General features: G+C 40.0%; 1 protein-coding gene across 3 annotated transcripts in view; it reads left to right on the plus strand.

Moving 5' to 3' along the window:
* The window catches only part of cwf19l2 (CWF19 like cell cycle control factor 2), a 231319-nt gene that overhangs the window by 187561 nt on the left and 26582 nt on the right, over positions 1-17176 (plus strand). For all 3 annotated transcript variants that reach the window (XM_068033738.1, XM_068033739.1, XM_068033741.1), the window contains exons 13-15: positions 8398-8610; positions 10558-10674; positions 14660-14815. In XM_068033738.1, coding sequence (XP_067889839.1) covers positions 8398-8610; positions 10558-10674; positions 14660-14815 — 486 coding nt within the window. The remainder of the gene's footprint in view (positions 1-8397; positions 8611-10557; positions 10675-14659; positions 14816-17176) is intronic.

Genomic DNA, 17176 nt, shown 5'->3' on the forward strand with positions numbered 1-17176 from the left:
AGGCTGGGCAGATTACCGAGATAGGGGGGGGGGCAAGGCCATGGAGGGATTTGCAAACAAAGATGAGAATTTTATAATCATGGCACTGTTTAACCAGGAGCCACTGTAGGGAAGTGAACACAGGCGATGGGTGAACAGCATTTGGTGCGAGTTACGACATGGGCAGCAGAGTTTTGGATGATATCAAGTTTACGGAGGGTAGAACATGAGGGGCCAGCAGGAGTATGTTAGAATAGTCAAGTCTAGAGGTAACAAAAGGCATGGATGAGGGTTTCAGCAGCAGATGAGCTAGGGCAAGGGCAGAGTTGGGTGATGTTATAGAGGTGAAAATAGGCCGTTTTAGTGATGCAACCGATATGTGGTTGGAAGCTCATCTTTGGGTCAGCTATGACACCAAGAATGCGAACAGTCTGGTTTGTCCCCAGACAATTGCCAGGGAGAGGGATGGAGTCAATCGCTAGGGAGTGGAGTTTGTGGCAGTGACCGAAGACAATGGCTTTATTTTTCCCAATATTTAATTTGAGGAAATTTCTGCTCATCCAATATTGGATGTCAGACAAGCAGTCTGATAGTTCAGCAACAGTGGAGGGGTCGAGAGAGGGAGTGGTGTGGTAGAACTGGGTGGCATCAACCTGCCTGTGAAACTGACATGTTTTCTGATGATTTCGGCAAGGGACAGCATGTAGAAGAGAAATAGAAGGTGGGTCAAGGTTAGATCCTTGGCGGACACCAGAGGTAACTGTGTGGGAGTGGGATCTAAAGCCATTGCAGATGATTCCCTGGCTACAATTAGATAGATAAGAATGGAACCAGGCCAGTACAATCTCAAGGGCCTCATTTAAATACTGACCATTCTAGTGGACGGCGCTGCAAATTCAAGCAGTGTAGAGGCCGCCTACCATGCGAGTATGTCTGTGGGATTGATGCCACAGAAGAATTTTCTTTGTACTTTTAGGGCTATCCCTCTTGGGTACCCTTGATCGTGGCATGGGAGGCCTGAGATTCCTTTGTGGGCCTCAGAGTATATTTCTGTGCCATGGAAATTCCTACTTTAATGTTTGAAGAAGGAATATTAAAATTTCAAAATCAAGAATTAAAAATAAAATCAGATAAAGATACAACATGCTGTTAATATAATAACATCTGTGCCTAGCACTGGTGACAAAACTTTAACATAAAGACAGTGAAGGCTTACGACTATGAGTTGAAATACTGCTTGCCGCAGTCGGCAGCTTTGTTGTGTCACAAAAGCTCTGTCTGGCTAGTGTTGCAATTTTGGACAGCTGCTTGACATGTGCCTGAGAAAACTAATCTTTTCAGACATTTTAGTTTATATTTTGTCTTTCCATTTAAAACTATGTAAGTCAGTGGACTGTATGACGATGACAATGGGAAGAGGAGAGTGAGATGTTCTGTGTTTCGTAAGATTTGAACATAATCTCACTCGATTAAATTGTTTCCCTGACTGAAAGCTGTGTACATGAATGACAAAACTGATATTTTAATATTAACCAAATAAATATAGAAAAGGCTGACTGTACATCTTTTAATAATTTGATCATATTTCGGACAAGGCAGCGTAACATTAATCTTTGTGCTGTAAGAATCAAGTGCAGAGGAGCAATAATGTTCTGTATAATATTGCTATCTTTACATGGTTAACTCAAAAATTCTAGTCTTATTAAGATTTGTTCTATTATTAGGGATGCCTTTTAAATTAATCATTTTATATTAATCAAAATGAATTTACACATTCAAATTATCCTGATGTGTAAACAGATTTTCCTCAGAACTCTGTAAGCTCATGACTGGCATTCCTAGGTTGGCGGAGAGCCTAAGTCAGAAGTTGAGCATTTGTGGGGCAGAAATTTTTGATGGCCTCTTTGCGTGCCAGGGCTCCTGTGCAGAAACACCCCGGTATAAATTCCATTGAGTTTTAGAGCATGTTGAAAAATTCCTGACTCCCCAGTGGCAGCCATATGCAAATAACAAAGTTAGGACAGGATGATGTCACTTGTCCTATATGTTCAGAATTCTATCTTCCCATCCACCTATGAAAATGTGTATCACTGATCAAAAGGCGCAATTTACCAGGATTCATTCACCACACAAAAGTACTTGTTTAAAGGACTATTGCTGAACTGAGACTGCTTGTGGAGATTTTTGACTGTAGCTTGGGACTCATTACAAGCATTGGAAAAGGATTTTTACTGTTTTATGTAGTAAGTCTTCCTGTACGTTCTGCATCACCCTGAGAGTGCATTGAATTTCCAGAGACTTAACTGAGTTACTATCTGAAGAGCACAATGGGTTTCCCAGTGGAAATTCCATTTCTATGATATGCAGGAAGAGAAGCAGCAGGAGCCAGATTAATCAGGTAACACCCGAGAGTCAGACTATTTTGACACCACCCATTCAATGGGTGTGAAGAGCTGTGCTTCAGTCATGAAGCTCTGAAGGATCTCTGTCCTTCCTGCAGCTAAATCTGCAACTGGACGCCACAGAATGTTACCACAGCTCATACCTTTATGCCACAGGCTAATTCCAGAGATCCAAAGGGCACTTTTGCCAGTTCAACCAATTTTCGGACAAGTTGCCAATGTTTTCTTTGTAAGGGATTGTGAGGACTATTAATTGCATCCATGTGGCACAGTGTTCCCCAGATGCAATCTTACATGTTTATGCGCACCACAAAGACTTCAATAAGAAATCATAGGAAATAGGAGCAAGAGTAAGCCATTCGGCCCATCGAGGCTGCTGTGCCATTCCAACAGATCATGGCTGATCATCTACCTCTACGCCATTTTTCCCCACTATTCCCATATCCCTTGATGTCATTAGTATTCCAAAATCTATCAATTTCTGTCTTGAACATACTCAGTGATTGAGCTTCCACAGCCCTCTGGGGTGGATAATTCCACAGATTCACCACCCTCTGAGTAAAGAAATTCCTCCTCATCTCAATCTTATATGGCCTGCCCTTTATTCTGAGACTATGTCCCCTTGTTCTAGACAGACCAGCCAGAGGAAGCATCCTATCCACATCAACCCTGTCATGCTCTGTAAAAATTTTGTAAGTTTCAACGAGATCACCTCTCATTCTTCAAAACTCTAGAGAATACAAACCCAGTTTCTGCAATCTCACCTCATAAGACAATCCCGCCAGCCCAGGGATTAGTCTAGTGAACCTCTGTTGCTCTCCCTCTATGGCAAGTATATCCTACCTTAGACAAGGAGACCAAAACTGTACACAAGATTCCAGGTGCGGTCTCACCAAGGCTTTATATAATTGAAGCAATACATCTTTACTCCTGTACTCAAATCCCTTTGCAATGAAGGCCAACATACCATTTGCCTTTTTAATTGCTTACTGCACTGGCATACTAGCTTTTAGTGACTCATGAACAAGTACACCCTAGCCCCTTTGGACATCAACACTTCCCAACCTCTCACCATTTAAGAAATACTCTGCTTTTCTGTTTTTTCTACCAAAATAGATCACCTCACACTTATTCACATTATACTCCATCTGCCATGTTCTTGTCCATTCACTTAGCCTGTCCAAATCCCCTTGAAGCCTCCTTGCATCCTCCTCACAACTTGCATTCCCTCCCAGTTTTGTGTCATCAGCAAATTTGAAAATATTACAATTAGTCCCCATATCCAAATCATTTGTATAGATTGTAAACAGCTGTGGCCCAAGCACTGATCCTTGCGGTAGCCCACCAGTAGAGCCTACCATCCTGAGAATGACCCATTTATTCCTACTGTCTGCTTTCTGTCTGTCAACCAATTCTCAATCCATTGCAGTATATTACCCCCATCCTATGTGCTCTAATTTTGTTTAATAACCACCTGTGTGGGACCTGAAAATCCAAATCCACTGGTTCTCATTTATCTATGCTACAAGTAACATCCTCAAAAAGCTCCCAGCAGATTCATCAAGCATGATTTCCCTTTCACAAATCCATGTTGACTCTTCCCAATGTTACGACCGAGGCGGGAGGAATGCACTGTTTGTATTAGTTCCACTTCTCCACGGGTCACAACATATAAAACTTTTTTTCCCACGTAGCGATATGGTCAATCATATGCTCGATACTTTTCTCAGAATAAAACACACCAACCAGGTTTATTTAATAAACAACAAAATTATCAGTATTCTAAAACAAGTCTTAACCAGTAATGAAGTAAAGCATAAACACATAGATTGAAATATTAAAGTTCCCTTTTTTACCTTAGCCCCTCACACTCACACACATACACCAGTTAACTGGGGAAAAAAAAGGGATTTTTGTTTTTAGAGTTCTATTACAGACCAAAAAAAAACACGGGCTGAATACTTGCTCATTCTTGAAGAAACAGCAGATGAGATATGTTGTGTTTCAAAACTGGCACACAGGCTGGCCTCTAAGTACATATAGATGGGTCACTGGGATCTTTTAGAACAGTTCTTTTTATGAGGCATTGAAAATTAATTTAGCAGGCTTTTCTTCAAAGACAGGAGATGAGATGACTTGACATAGTGGACTTCTCAGGGTCTTTTAGAGTGGTGCTGGGAAGCTGAGCTGTGTTATGGTCTCTCCTTCCTTGGGAATTCTCTTCTCTCCTTGGAAGTTCTCTTCTCTCCTTGGAAGTTCTCTTCCTTTTTATACAGTTCAACCCTAACTCAAAACAATCCAAAAGCAAAACTGACAACAGGAGGTCAACCTTTTGACCTTCATCAATCTTGACCTGTCATTTCTTTGTAAACAACTTCTCTAGGTGTCCAAGGCTCTCTGTTGCCTATTGAGCTGGAAGTCAGGTGGTTTCCTGGAAAGGCTTGTTGATGGAAGTCAGGTGGTTTGTGGGACAGGCTCATTTTCCTCACAAGACCTCTCAGTGCCCCTTTTAAAAAAAAACATTTCCAGGGACTGTTTTTCAAAGTCAAGTTGCCTTTTCATGACCCCCTTTGAAAACCCCAAAGTTTAACATTTCGATCTTTCAAAAATGAATCCTCAAAAAATACATTTAACAAAACAGAGGCACTTTCATAACACCGATCCTATCATTATTTTCCGAGTGTCCAGTTATCTCATCCTTTATAATAGATTCTAGCATTTTCCCTACTATTTACGCCAAACTAACAGGTCAGTAGTTCTCTGTTTTCTCTCTCGCTCACTTCTTAAATAGTGGGGTTACATTTGCTACTTTCTAGTCTGCAGGAACCCTTCCAGAATCCATAGAATTCGGAAAGATAACCACCAATGCATCCACTATCTTTATAGCCACATCCTTCAATACTCTGGCATGTAGCTCATCTGGTCCAGGGGATTTATCAACTTTCAATCCAATTTTTTGAGTACTACCTCTTTATTAATTCTACTTACTTTCAATTCCTCATTTTTACAAGTCCCTTGGTTCCCTAGTATTTTTGGGAGATTTTCTGTGTCTTCCTCCATGAAAACAGACACAAAGTAATTATTTAGTCTCTCCGCCATTTCCTCATTCTCCACCACAAACTCTCCTGTCTCCACCTACAATGAACTCACATTCGTCCTTGCTAATCGTTTCCTTTCACATGCCTAACAAAGCTTTTATAGTCCACCTTTATGTTTCTAGATAGCCTACATTCATAATCTCTCTTCCCTTTATCATTTTCTTGGTCCTCCTTTGTTGGACTCTAAATTGCTCCCAATCCTCAGGCTTACCACTTTTTCTGGTGACCTTATAAGCCACTTCTTTTGACCTAATGCAGTCCTTAACTTCTTTTGGTAGCCACGGTTGATTCACCTTTCCTGTTGGGTTTTTGTGTCTTAGAGGAATGTCTTTTTCTTTTTTTTCTTTTTGGGCCTCCTTATCTCAAGAGACAATGGATACGCGCCTGGAGGTGGTCAGTGGTTTGTGAAGCAGCGCCTGGAGTGGCTATAAAGGCCAATTCTGGAGTGACAGGCTCTTCCACAGGTGCTGCAGAGAAATTTGTTTGTCGGGGCTGTTGCACAGTTGGCTCTCCCCTTGCGCCTCTGTCTTTTTTCCTGCCAACTACTAAGTCTCTTCGACTCGCCACAATTTAGCCCTGTCTTTATGGCTGCCCGCCAGCTCTGGCGAATGCTGGCAACTGACTCCCACGACTTGTGATCAATGTCACACGATTTCATGTCGCGTTTGCAGACGTCTTTATAACGGAGACATGGACGGCCGGTGGGTCTGATACCAGTGGCGAGCTCGCTGTACAATGTGTCTTTGGGGATCCTGCCATCTTCCATGCGGCTCACATGGCCAAGCCATCTCAAGCGCCGCTGACTCAGTAGTGTGTATAAGCTGGGGGTGTTGGCCGCTTCAAGGACTTCTGTGTTGGAGATATAGTCCTGCCACCTGATGCCAAGTATTCTCCGAAGGCAGCGAAGATGGAATGAATTGAGACGTCGCTCTTGGCTGGCATACGTTGTCCAGGCCTCGCTGCCGTAGAGCAACGTACTGAGGACACAGGCCTGATACACTCGGACTTTTGTGTTCCGTGTCAGTGCGCCATTTTCCCACACTCTCTTGGCCAGTCTGGACATAGCAGTGGAAGCCTTACCCATGCGCTTGTTGATTTCTGCATCTAGAGACAGGTTACTGGTGATAGTTGAGCCTTAGAGGAATGTATATTTGTTGTAAACCATATAATACGTCTTTAAATACTAACCATTGCCTGTCTACCATCAATTTTTTTAATGTATTTTCCAAATCCACCATAGCCAACTTTCCCCTCATACCTTCATAGTTTCCTTTGTTCAGATTTAAGACCCTAGTTTCAGAATGAACTATATCTTTCAAACTTAATGTAGAATTCTACCATATTGTGGTCACTATTTCTTAATGTCTCCTTTATAGCAAGGTTATTAATTAGGCCTCTCAATGCATAATACTAAATCTAAAATAGCCCAATCCCTAGTTGGTTCTTCAACATACTGCTCCACAAACCCATCTCATACACACTCCAGGAATTCACCCTCCATAGCATTAATGCTAATTAGGTTTACCCAATCTATATGTAAATTGAAATTGCCCATTATTACTACCTTGCCCATGCTACATGCAGCTCTATTTTCCTGTTTTAATACTCTGCCCAACATTACCACTACAGTTTGGTGGCCTATAAACAACTCCCACCAATGCTTGCTGCCCCTTGCTGTTTCTTAGCTCCACCCAAAGTGATTCGACATCTTGCTCCTTCGATCTAAGATCTTCTCTCACTAATGTACTGATCTCGTGCCTTATTAACAGCGCTACCCCACCTCCTTTTCCCCTCCGCCTATCCCTCCTAAATGACGAATATCTCCGAATATTCAGTTTCCAGTCCTGGTCACCCTGTATCGACGTCTCTGCAATGGCAATTAAATCATACCCAGTTACCTCTATTTGTGCTTTCAACTCATCTACTTGTTGCGAATGCTGCGTGCATTCAGATAGAGTGCCCTTAACTTTGTCTTCACATTATTCCTCATTCCGATCCTCTTTGATGTTTGTCTTCATCTCATCTGCCTTCTAATTTCGCTTACTACTTCTCTGCTTCCTGTTACCAGTTTTGCTTCCATCCAATCTGAGTTCCCTCTTAGGTTCCCAACCCCCTGACAATTTAGTTTAAACCCTCCCCAACAGCACTAGCAAATCTCCCTGTGAGGAGCAGGAAGTTGAACTTATTTGTAATGACAGGCACAGCTGCTTGCACATAAATTCTCAATATACTGGGAGCTGCCATGATGTCATTATACTTAGTCAATCCAGTGTCTCAGCTCTGTAACAAATTTATATTATTACAAAACTAAAATTGACAATTTCAGTTTTATAATGGCCCCCTGATGCATGCATCTTCTTTCCAATGAGTGAGTGCCAGGGTTGCTGGCTTGCAGGTTTTCAGGCCTATGGATTTCAAAATACATCATCCTCAATTACTCGAGCACTGGTTGAAGAGCAATAGTGCCAGCATTTCACCTAAATTTTGGTTTCCTTTTTTTAAAAAAATCTGTAGCTAAATTTTAAATGTAAATAAAGTTTGTATTTTTATTTTGTTAAAGGGGAGAATGTAAAAGAACATATTGAACAAGGAGCCCTCAGTCTACAAGGAGAGATAATATAACTTAGCATCATTTAAATCAGGCCCGGGTGTTAAAATTCCTCAGCCCTTTCTCTTTCTGGAGTAGGCTTAGATTGCTAGCTACAATTGCAGTGAGACGGGGAAAAGCTACAAATTATGAAAGTAAAAAAAACCTGTGCTGTAGTTTATAAAGCGACTTAATCTTGGGCCTCTCGCCATTGTTTTGTTGTGTGTGCATAAAGGTCAAGGACAAAGGTTGATGGTGTAACTATTGTTCACTTTTATTGAATCAGTTATTGCTCACATTTTTAACTGCCCATTTGATCTTTTTTTCATAGTTTCTGGAGAAGATGGATAGGGACTACTACACATTGGATGACATGTTTGTGTCAAAAGCAGCCAGAAAAGACCAATCAGGCCAAGATGATGAAAGGCAACGAAATAAAGCTATCCATGAGCACAAGCGATTGGCTGGTCGCATGGAGAAATGCCAGTATTGCTTTGACAACCCAGAACTTCCAAAGCACCTTATCATTGCTATTGGTGTAAAGGTAAGGTCTCAAAGTTACTGCAATAAACTAGCTTTTTTTTTGTATTAGTTCATGTGATGTGGGCGTCGCTGGCTAGGCCAGCATTTATTGCCCATCCCTAATTGTCCTTGAACAGAGTGGCTTGCTATGCCATTTCAGAGGGCAGTTAAGAGTCAACCACATTGCTGTGGGTCTGGTGTCACATGTAGGCCAGACCTGGTAAGGACAGCAGATTTCCTTCCCTAAAGCACATTAAAGGACATTAGTGAACCAGATGGGTTTTTCCAACAATCGACAATGGCTTCACGGTCACCAGTAGACTAGCTTTTTTTTAATTGCAGATTTATTAATTGAATTCCAATTTCACCAGCTGCCATGGTGTGATTCGAACCCAGAGTATTAGCCTGGGCCTGTGCATTACTAGTCCAATGACATTACCACTGCGCCACCGCCTCCTCCGCTGTCACCACAAGGTTATGGAGAAACAATCCCTTTACTGGGTTAGTCTAAGGTTGCCAATCATGTTCCTGCTAAGCTGTGTACGCGATCACATGGCTGTGCAGCAGCTAGCAGGGTACTGCACAGGCCTTGTTCTCTGATAAATAATGTATTTGCATGGGTGTGCAAAAACATTTAAAGGGACCATGCACTGAAAACAACGGGCCACGTGCAACAGCTAAATTTTAAAGGACCATTGGTTGCCAATCCTCCAAGATTGTCCTGAGTTGCCATGAATTGAAGATTTATCTTAGCGACACTACTGCAAGCAACTCAGGAGAAAAACCATAGGGACATTAAAAATATTTATTTTCTTTGAACATTTTTGTTTACCAGTTACAAAAATATTGGTGAAATGAAAAAAGGCTGTTAACAGTCTAAAATCATCTAATTCTATAATGAAGAATCAGGCATGAGGATGGATGTATCAGGCGACCAGTGGTGAAAGCATTGGGTGGTAAGTGGTGGGAGGTAATATGATGAAACCTCCTGGAACATCTCCAATCAGATTTGACAAGAATGGATGTGCGATTTTGCCACAGATAGCACACAGCCAATGGTCTGGATTTTGCGATGAAGGGTGTGACGTTGTGGTAATTGCCCATTAGATATTCACTAAATATACCAGAAACTGTTAAAGCTTGTCCATTCAAGTGCAAGTGCATTTTTAATGTAATAAGTTTCAATTACAGCTAAACAATCTACCTGGCACTGAAAATTTACTTTTAAAAGTATGAAGTCTCATTCCTTCAGATTTTAATTATTGTTGGAGATTTTTAAAAATTAAAATTAATTAAAACCTCTTTTTACTTTCCTTTCTGTTTCTTTTATCTCTCTCAATCCCATTTTCCTTTTCCACTTTTTATTTCACTTTCCATACATGATTTTAAATTGAATTAAGTATTTTAACTGAAGCTTCCTGATTTAGATCTGTGCGCCTCAGTAGGGATTCTTCAGTCTGATTGGTTGTGGACACATGTCGTTGCTTATCCTGTTCACCCAGGTCCCATATCCTCTGTAGAGGGCACTGCACTGTTTCAACTATTTGATGACTTCAAATTGCTGTGTAAAATCCCACAAAAATTCTGTAATTGTAATGAACGGTGAGCGTCATTTATTGGCCGCTGACTGCAAAATCTAGCCATTATCTTGTTCATAATGCATCCAAACTATTGCAGTGTAATTACTGCAAATTTACTAGAAAATCATCTGCATTTTGCTACTGTGAAGCAATGTACGGCCAATAAGCAGTATTACAAAATATGTTAGTGATTTCTAATGCAAGATAAAATGATGACCTTTAGAATTTTTGTTGAAATATGCTTTGATTTAGACCAAGAAATGAGATGATGTACCCACTTATATTTATGCCACGAATTGAACTTGCAGTGAATATGTAACAGGCAAAATAAAACATCCTGTTCATTTTGGTTTAATTATGTGAATTCAGACATTTCCTCTCATCCCTAGGTATATTTGTGTCTGCCCAATTACCAGTCAATGACTGAAGGTCACTGCCTAATAGTACCTCTCCAGCATCACACTGCAGGTACCATATTGGATGAAGATATCTGGGAGGAAGTACAGGTAAGATTAACGCTGCAAATTATTTTTAATCTGCCTCAAAGTACTTTTCCAACTATGATATTTTATTAAAACATTACTTTGTTTTCAATTAAAGTAAGATCAGTATTCTGAGGCATTACAGGGAACTTTCCAAGTACAAATTACCAGCAAGATTTACTTTGCAAAACTTACTCTCTCAAGGTGGCTGAAAACTAAAAAGTGCTTTGGATTGATGTAGAGCAGCAATGGTATGCTTGAGTGAATTCCAAATGAAAAGCAAATATGAACATTCTGTTAAACACTTCATTCAACCTTTTGAACATGTATACATGACTGAGTTTGAAAGCTTAAGGAGAAGGTTATAAATAATAACTATCAAAGCATGCAACCATACTGATGAAGGGACAAGACTTAATTTTTAGATTTCCCTAGATAGTTTTAAAAGGGATGCTCCAAGTTAGCTAATTCAAAATGCAAATCAAAACTCACCTGTTAGAGCACTACATTCTCTCCACTGGCTGAGCAGATTAAAGTAGAATAGCTGAGCCATATGGGCCAAGAAAGTTCTAGGACTTGGTTGTGTTTAGTTAGCTGATTTCAGCTAGATTGGGGATGGGAAAATTAGACAGACTTTCAGCTCCTGATCACAATGCAATAATTCTTGCTGACATTGCTTGTGAATGAATCGGGATCGACTGTGACGTTCCCAGAGGTTGAATGCCCTTCCAGCACTCAGCCTCAACTATTAACAGCCTTTTCTGAGGCTCGTGTGTGAAGAAAACAAAGGGGTGAAAGAAGACCAGCACTTGTAGAACAATGCCAAAACAAACAGTCGTAGCTTAGATTTTCTAATTAATATTATTTTAATGTCAGCATTAAAGTAATAGAAATCAGTAAGTCCTGACTAATGCTTTCAGGATACAAGGGAAGGACAGGGCAGAAAATGTATGGGATGAGAGAGGGACGATGACATTGTATAATGGTATAGTACAGCTTTTGGATCTCCTGACTCAAATACAAATGTCAGTGCCTGTGTCTGCTACCTCATCATTGCTACCACGTATGACAGTCTGACTCATTGGACAGAAATATTATCACATCTTATGCGATTTAAAAATTAATTTTCCACATTCAGTAGCGGTCTAGTGTTGCCTGACTATCTCCATGAGATTTGAAAATGCAATTTGTAATCTCTTTTAAGCTAAGCTGATGATGTTTGCCCTGTGCAGAATATAAGACTGTATAACTTAGTGTGACTTAGCCTGTTACTTGGCATTCTTCTCCTGCTGGGGTAATATGAGAGGAAGTATGAAGGCATTACAGCGGTTTTATAATGATGTTTCCTGATGTAAAAGAAATCATACACGCTAATTTATTAAAATAATTTGTGTGTTATCACAGTTCATCTCAGAGTTTCATGTTTATTAGGAGCACTTGTCATTGAATAGCTTTTTTCAGATGGGCTATGAAAGCTTAACACTGTGTAGTAGTTATGTGTATCTGTCATCATGAGATTTTTTTAATCCATTGATTTGCATTGATATATCTGACCTATGCTGCAAAGAGGCCCAGCAGGTAAAAGGCAAAGGAAATGGTTGTTTAACCTTGAATCTCAAATGTTATGTTAACTATGTACAAGGTTTTCAGGAAAGATAGGGAAGGAAAAATGGAAGGGGTAGCAGTTTTGATTAATGAAAATATTGTAGTGCTAGAAAGAAAGAATGTCCTTGAGGAGTCAAAGAATCTATTTTGTTGGAGGGGAGAAACAATAAAGGAGGTATTATGCTACTTGGTATATTTTATAGGCCACCAAATAATGGAAAGGAGATAGAGGAGTAGATTTGCAACGAAATTACTGAGAGGTACAAGAACTGTAGTGATAATGGGAGACTTTACTTCAATATTGAATGATTGTGTTAAAGATTGAGAACAGCAGGAATTTCTGAAGTGTGTTCAGGAGAATCCTTTTGACCAGTATGTTTCCTGCCTATTGAGAAAGGAGGCCTTACTGAATCTAATCCTGGGGAATTAAGTGGGTCAAGTGGAAAATATCACAGCCTGGGAGTGCCTCAGGATCAACAATCATAGTATCATAAGGTTTATATTAGTTATGGAGAAGGAAAGGACCAATCTAGAATAAAAAATGCTTAACTGGAGGAGGACTAGTGTCTGCGAATTGAGGAGGAATCTGGCCTACGTAGATTGGAGTTAAAGACGGGCAGGAAAAAATATAATGGAGCAATGGGTGACTTTTAACGAGGAAATGGTTTGGGTCCAGTCTAGGTACATTCCCAGAAGGGGGAATGGGAGGGCAACCAAAGCTAGTGCTCCCCGGATAATGAGTTAGAGAGTAGGCTAAAGAAAAAAAAGGGTGTATAACAAATGTTAACTTGATAGTACAAGGGAGAATCAGGCTGAATATAAAAAGTGCAGTACATATAAAAGAAGAAAATAAAAGGGACGAAGAGACAGTACGAGAATAGATTGGTGGCTAACATAAAAGGGAGTCTAGAGATCTTCTATCGGCGTATTAATCATGGGATTGTAAGAGGAGCAGTGGAGCCAATTTGGGACCAAAATGGCGATCTGTTGATGGTGGCATATGGCATGTCTGTGGTACTAAATGACTATTTTGTATCAGTGTTTACCAAGGAAGAGGATTTTGCCAAAGCTACGGTTAACAATGAGGTTGGCAGGAAACTGGATGAGAGAAAAATAGATAAAGAGGAGGTACGATGAAGGTTGGCAGTACTTAAAGTAGATAAGTCATCCGTTCTGGATGGGATGCATTCTAGTTACTGAGGAAAGTTAGCCTATAAATTGCAGAGGTGCTGGCTGCAATCTTTCAGTCCTCATTAGATACATTGTTGGTACCAAATGTTACATCCTTGTTCAAAAGAGGGAAGAAGGATAAACCTGGCAATTACAGGCAGTCAGTTTAACAGCGGTGTTAGGAAAGCTTTTAGAAATAATGATACAGGAGAAAATTAACAGCTACTTGAACAAGCAGGCACTAATAAAGGAGAGGCAGCACAAATTTGTTAAAGACAAACTATGTTTGATTAAATAAAACAGAAAATGCTAGAAATACTCAGGTCTGGCAGCATCTGTGGAGAGAGAAGCTGAGATTATTCTCCTTAGAGCAAAGAAAGCTAGGAAGAGATTTGATAGAGGTGTTTAAAATCGTGAAGGGTTTAGATAGTTCTGTTTCCAATGGCTGTGGGTCAATAATGAGAGGGCACAGATTTAAAGCAGTTAACAAAAGGACCAGAGGCGACATGAGGAAAAACATTTCTGCACAATGAGTGGTTAGGATTTGAAATGCACAGATTCAATAGCAGTTTTCAAAAGGGAATTGGTTAGATACTTGAAGGAGAAAAAATTGCAGGGCTATCGGGAAAGAGCAAAGGAGTGGAACTGACTAGATTGCTCCTCGTAAGAGCCGGCAATAGGCTCCTTCTGTGTTGTACTATTCTGTTCTGTCTCGGGATCCATTCATGGACTCCCTATGGTCTGTGGAATCCATTTGAAAACCTGTACTATAAATTTGAGGTACAACATTTCTTCTGAAGGAAGTTGGGGGAGGGAGGGAGACACCAGGGCCAACCCATTGACACGAGGCCTGTAAATGGGTAAGCAGCATGCCTACCTGTTACTAGTGGGAAGCTGCTAAGATATGAAAATTATGATCCTTATACAATTACAAGGAAAAACAGATATCCGTCTGACTGGAAGAGCTATAAAAAACATCAAAGCACCCGCTTTGTACCTAAAGATCGACTGGCAGTGTTCAAATTCAAAAATAGTTCAGACCTTCTGACGCCAACTTCGCATGGGGAAACCTGGTTAATGTTTCCCTCCCTATTCAAAGGGAATCCTGGCTAATATTTTTTAATAACATTAACCCAGGTTCAAAAGCAGGACTTTGTTGTTAGATGGTTGTAAAAGTAATTTGTTTCCTTTGTCACGGCACAGGACTGAACTGAACTGTCTGTCTTTTTAACAGCTTTTTCGAAAAGCCTTGGTGAAAATGTTAGAAGACAAAGGTCTCGACTGTGTCTTTTTTGAGACCAATATGCATTTAAAGAAACGCTTTCATATGGTGTATGAATGCATTCCTCTGCCAAAAGAACTGGGAGACATGGCTCCTATCTACTTTAAGGTAAACCCTGAATGCTGACAGAAATGATGGAAACTGTCATAGAATCATTTACATCACACAAGGAGGCCGTTCAACTCATTGAATCCATGTCGGCTCTCCAAGGAGCTATTCAGTCAGTCCCACTCCCCCGCTTGATCCTTGTAGCCCTGCGAGTCTATTTCCTTCAAGTGCCCATCCAATTTCCTTTTGAAGTCATTTATTGTCTCCACTTACACCACCTTTGTGGGCTTCAAGTTCCAGGTCATTACCACCAGCTGTGTAAAAAAGTTCTTCCTCATATTTCCCCTGCATCTCTTGCCCAAAACCTTCAATCCCCTAGTCCTTGTACCATTAGTTATTGGAACAGTTTTTCCTTGTCTAACTTATCTAAGCCTGTATCTTATCTTGTACATTTCTATTCAATCTCCCCTCAATCTCCTATGATCTAAGGAAAACAACCCCAGTTTTTCTAACCTAACCTTGTGACTAAAATCCCCCATCCCTGGAATCATTCTGGTGAAGCTCCTCTGCACCCTCTCAAGGACCCTCACATCCTTCCTCAAATGTGTTGACCAGAATCGGATGCAGTACTCCAGTTGGGGCCTAACCAGAGCTTTATAAAGGTTCAGCATAACTTGCCTGCTTTTATTCTCAATGCCTCAAATAATTGTTTTTTGGGATAGATAATTAAGAGCTTCAAAAATAGGTTTCTGTTGCAGGACTGACTTATCCCTAAGACAAGAGCTGATAACTAATCATTTCAGATATTTTAATAGAATGTTTTGGTAGCTTAATAGAATATATTAGTATAGTAATTTGCAAAAATATTTTATTCCAGTTTCATTTTATTTGGTAATTTTACTAGTCTTTCAAATTTAAGAAATGTTGTTTTAGAAAATTTAGTGCAATTTGTTGAGATGGAGTGAGGACAGGCACATATTTGACACTCATTCCACTCTTCTCCTGATCCAAGTTCTGCCGATAGAAGGCTACGGTATCTCCCAATGGCTGGGGGTGGGAGGGAATTGAAGAGGTGAGTCACACACATGTAGTTTCTAGTGCCTCCTCAGCAAAGCTGCATGGGACATTGCTAACAGACTGTGCACCCATACTCTCATCAGCAAGAATCGGACCAATTAAGTGGAAAGAAAGGATGAAAAAGATGATAGAATAGCAGAACACACTAAGTATCCCCAGAGAATGATATTTGCAAGGCAATTTAAAAAAAATCTAATGTTAGAAATCTGAAATAAAATCAGAAAATGCTAGAGATACAGCATCTGTAAAGTGAAAAGACTGGTTTGAATTTTGGTTGTGGCTCCTTGATCAGAATTTAAAAGTTAAGCGAGCCCAGTAATAATACTGAATAAAGAGGGGAGAGGAAAGAACAACAGCAAAATTCAATATTCAGGAAAGGTAGCTTCTGGCACAGAGCAGGTAATGGTCAGTAAATAGACTTGTAAGAAAGTTGGAAAAAGATGAAAATTTGAAATATTTTGAAGATCTCAGTGAGGCCACAAAATGGCATTAAAAGAACAGTCAAAAGCCCATGTAAATGCAGTGAAAAGGCACAGGAAAATAAAATGAAAAAAAAAACTGGCAATGAAGGAAAGTGAAGCTAAAATGGAAACACACAGCAGGTCCATCAACATCAGTAAAGAGAAAAGACAGATCTGAGTTATGACTGCTAGTCATGGTGCTCAACATTTTAAAGAGGGTGTTCACTGACAATGAATTAGTTATCGAGGGTCTGGCCCACCTGTTTGGTGTTCCTGGCGATGCAGGCAGCAAATTAAACTTTAAGGGAGGCATAAAAGTGAGAGGTAATTTGTGCTAAAACATTCTGCTCTACAGTAATGTTCTCCTTCAATAATTTTAAATGACTTCACTGAATCATTTAGTATGTCAAAAAGGTTATTCCATATTATCTGTGGTGTTATTCAAAACAAGCCTAAAAGTTGACTTGTTTTCCAAATGATCTCTATATAGATGTTTAATTGTATTATTTTTATGATTGCATACATGAGTGCTATTCCTGATTACAACTTGTACATTTGTTACGACCGACCGCTCCAGTCAAAGCCCTCAATCAAAATATATAATTCTGATTGTGGTGGGAAAAACTCACTGTTAATTTAATCTCATCGCTCCACAGATTGCCTAACATATCATTTAAAACTTTCCAAATTAAAGAAAGACCCAGCCAAATTGTACCATCTATTAACCCCCGAATGAGGTTAACCAAACCAGGTGTCTTTAAATCAACGAATTAACTCTTTAGTTAGAAGAACTAAATTCTTAAACACTATGAAGATATAAACAACAATTAAAATAGAAAAAATTAGAGTCCTTGCAAATTTACAGTCCAATGTTGCTTGAAGT

Source organism: Heterodontus francisci, chromosome 6 (assembly GCF_036365525.1).
Source record: "Heterodontus francisci isolate sHetFra1 chromosome 6, sHetFra1.hap1, whole genome shotgun sequence".
Taxonomy (NCBI): domain Eukaryota; kingdom Metazoa; phylum Chordata; class Chondrichthyes; order Heterodontiformes; family Heterodontidae; genus Heterodontus; species Heterodontus francisci.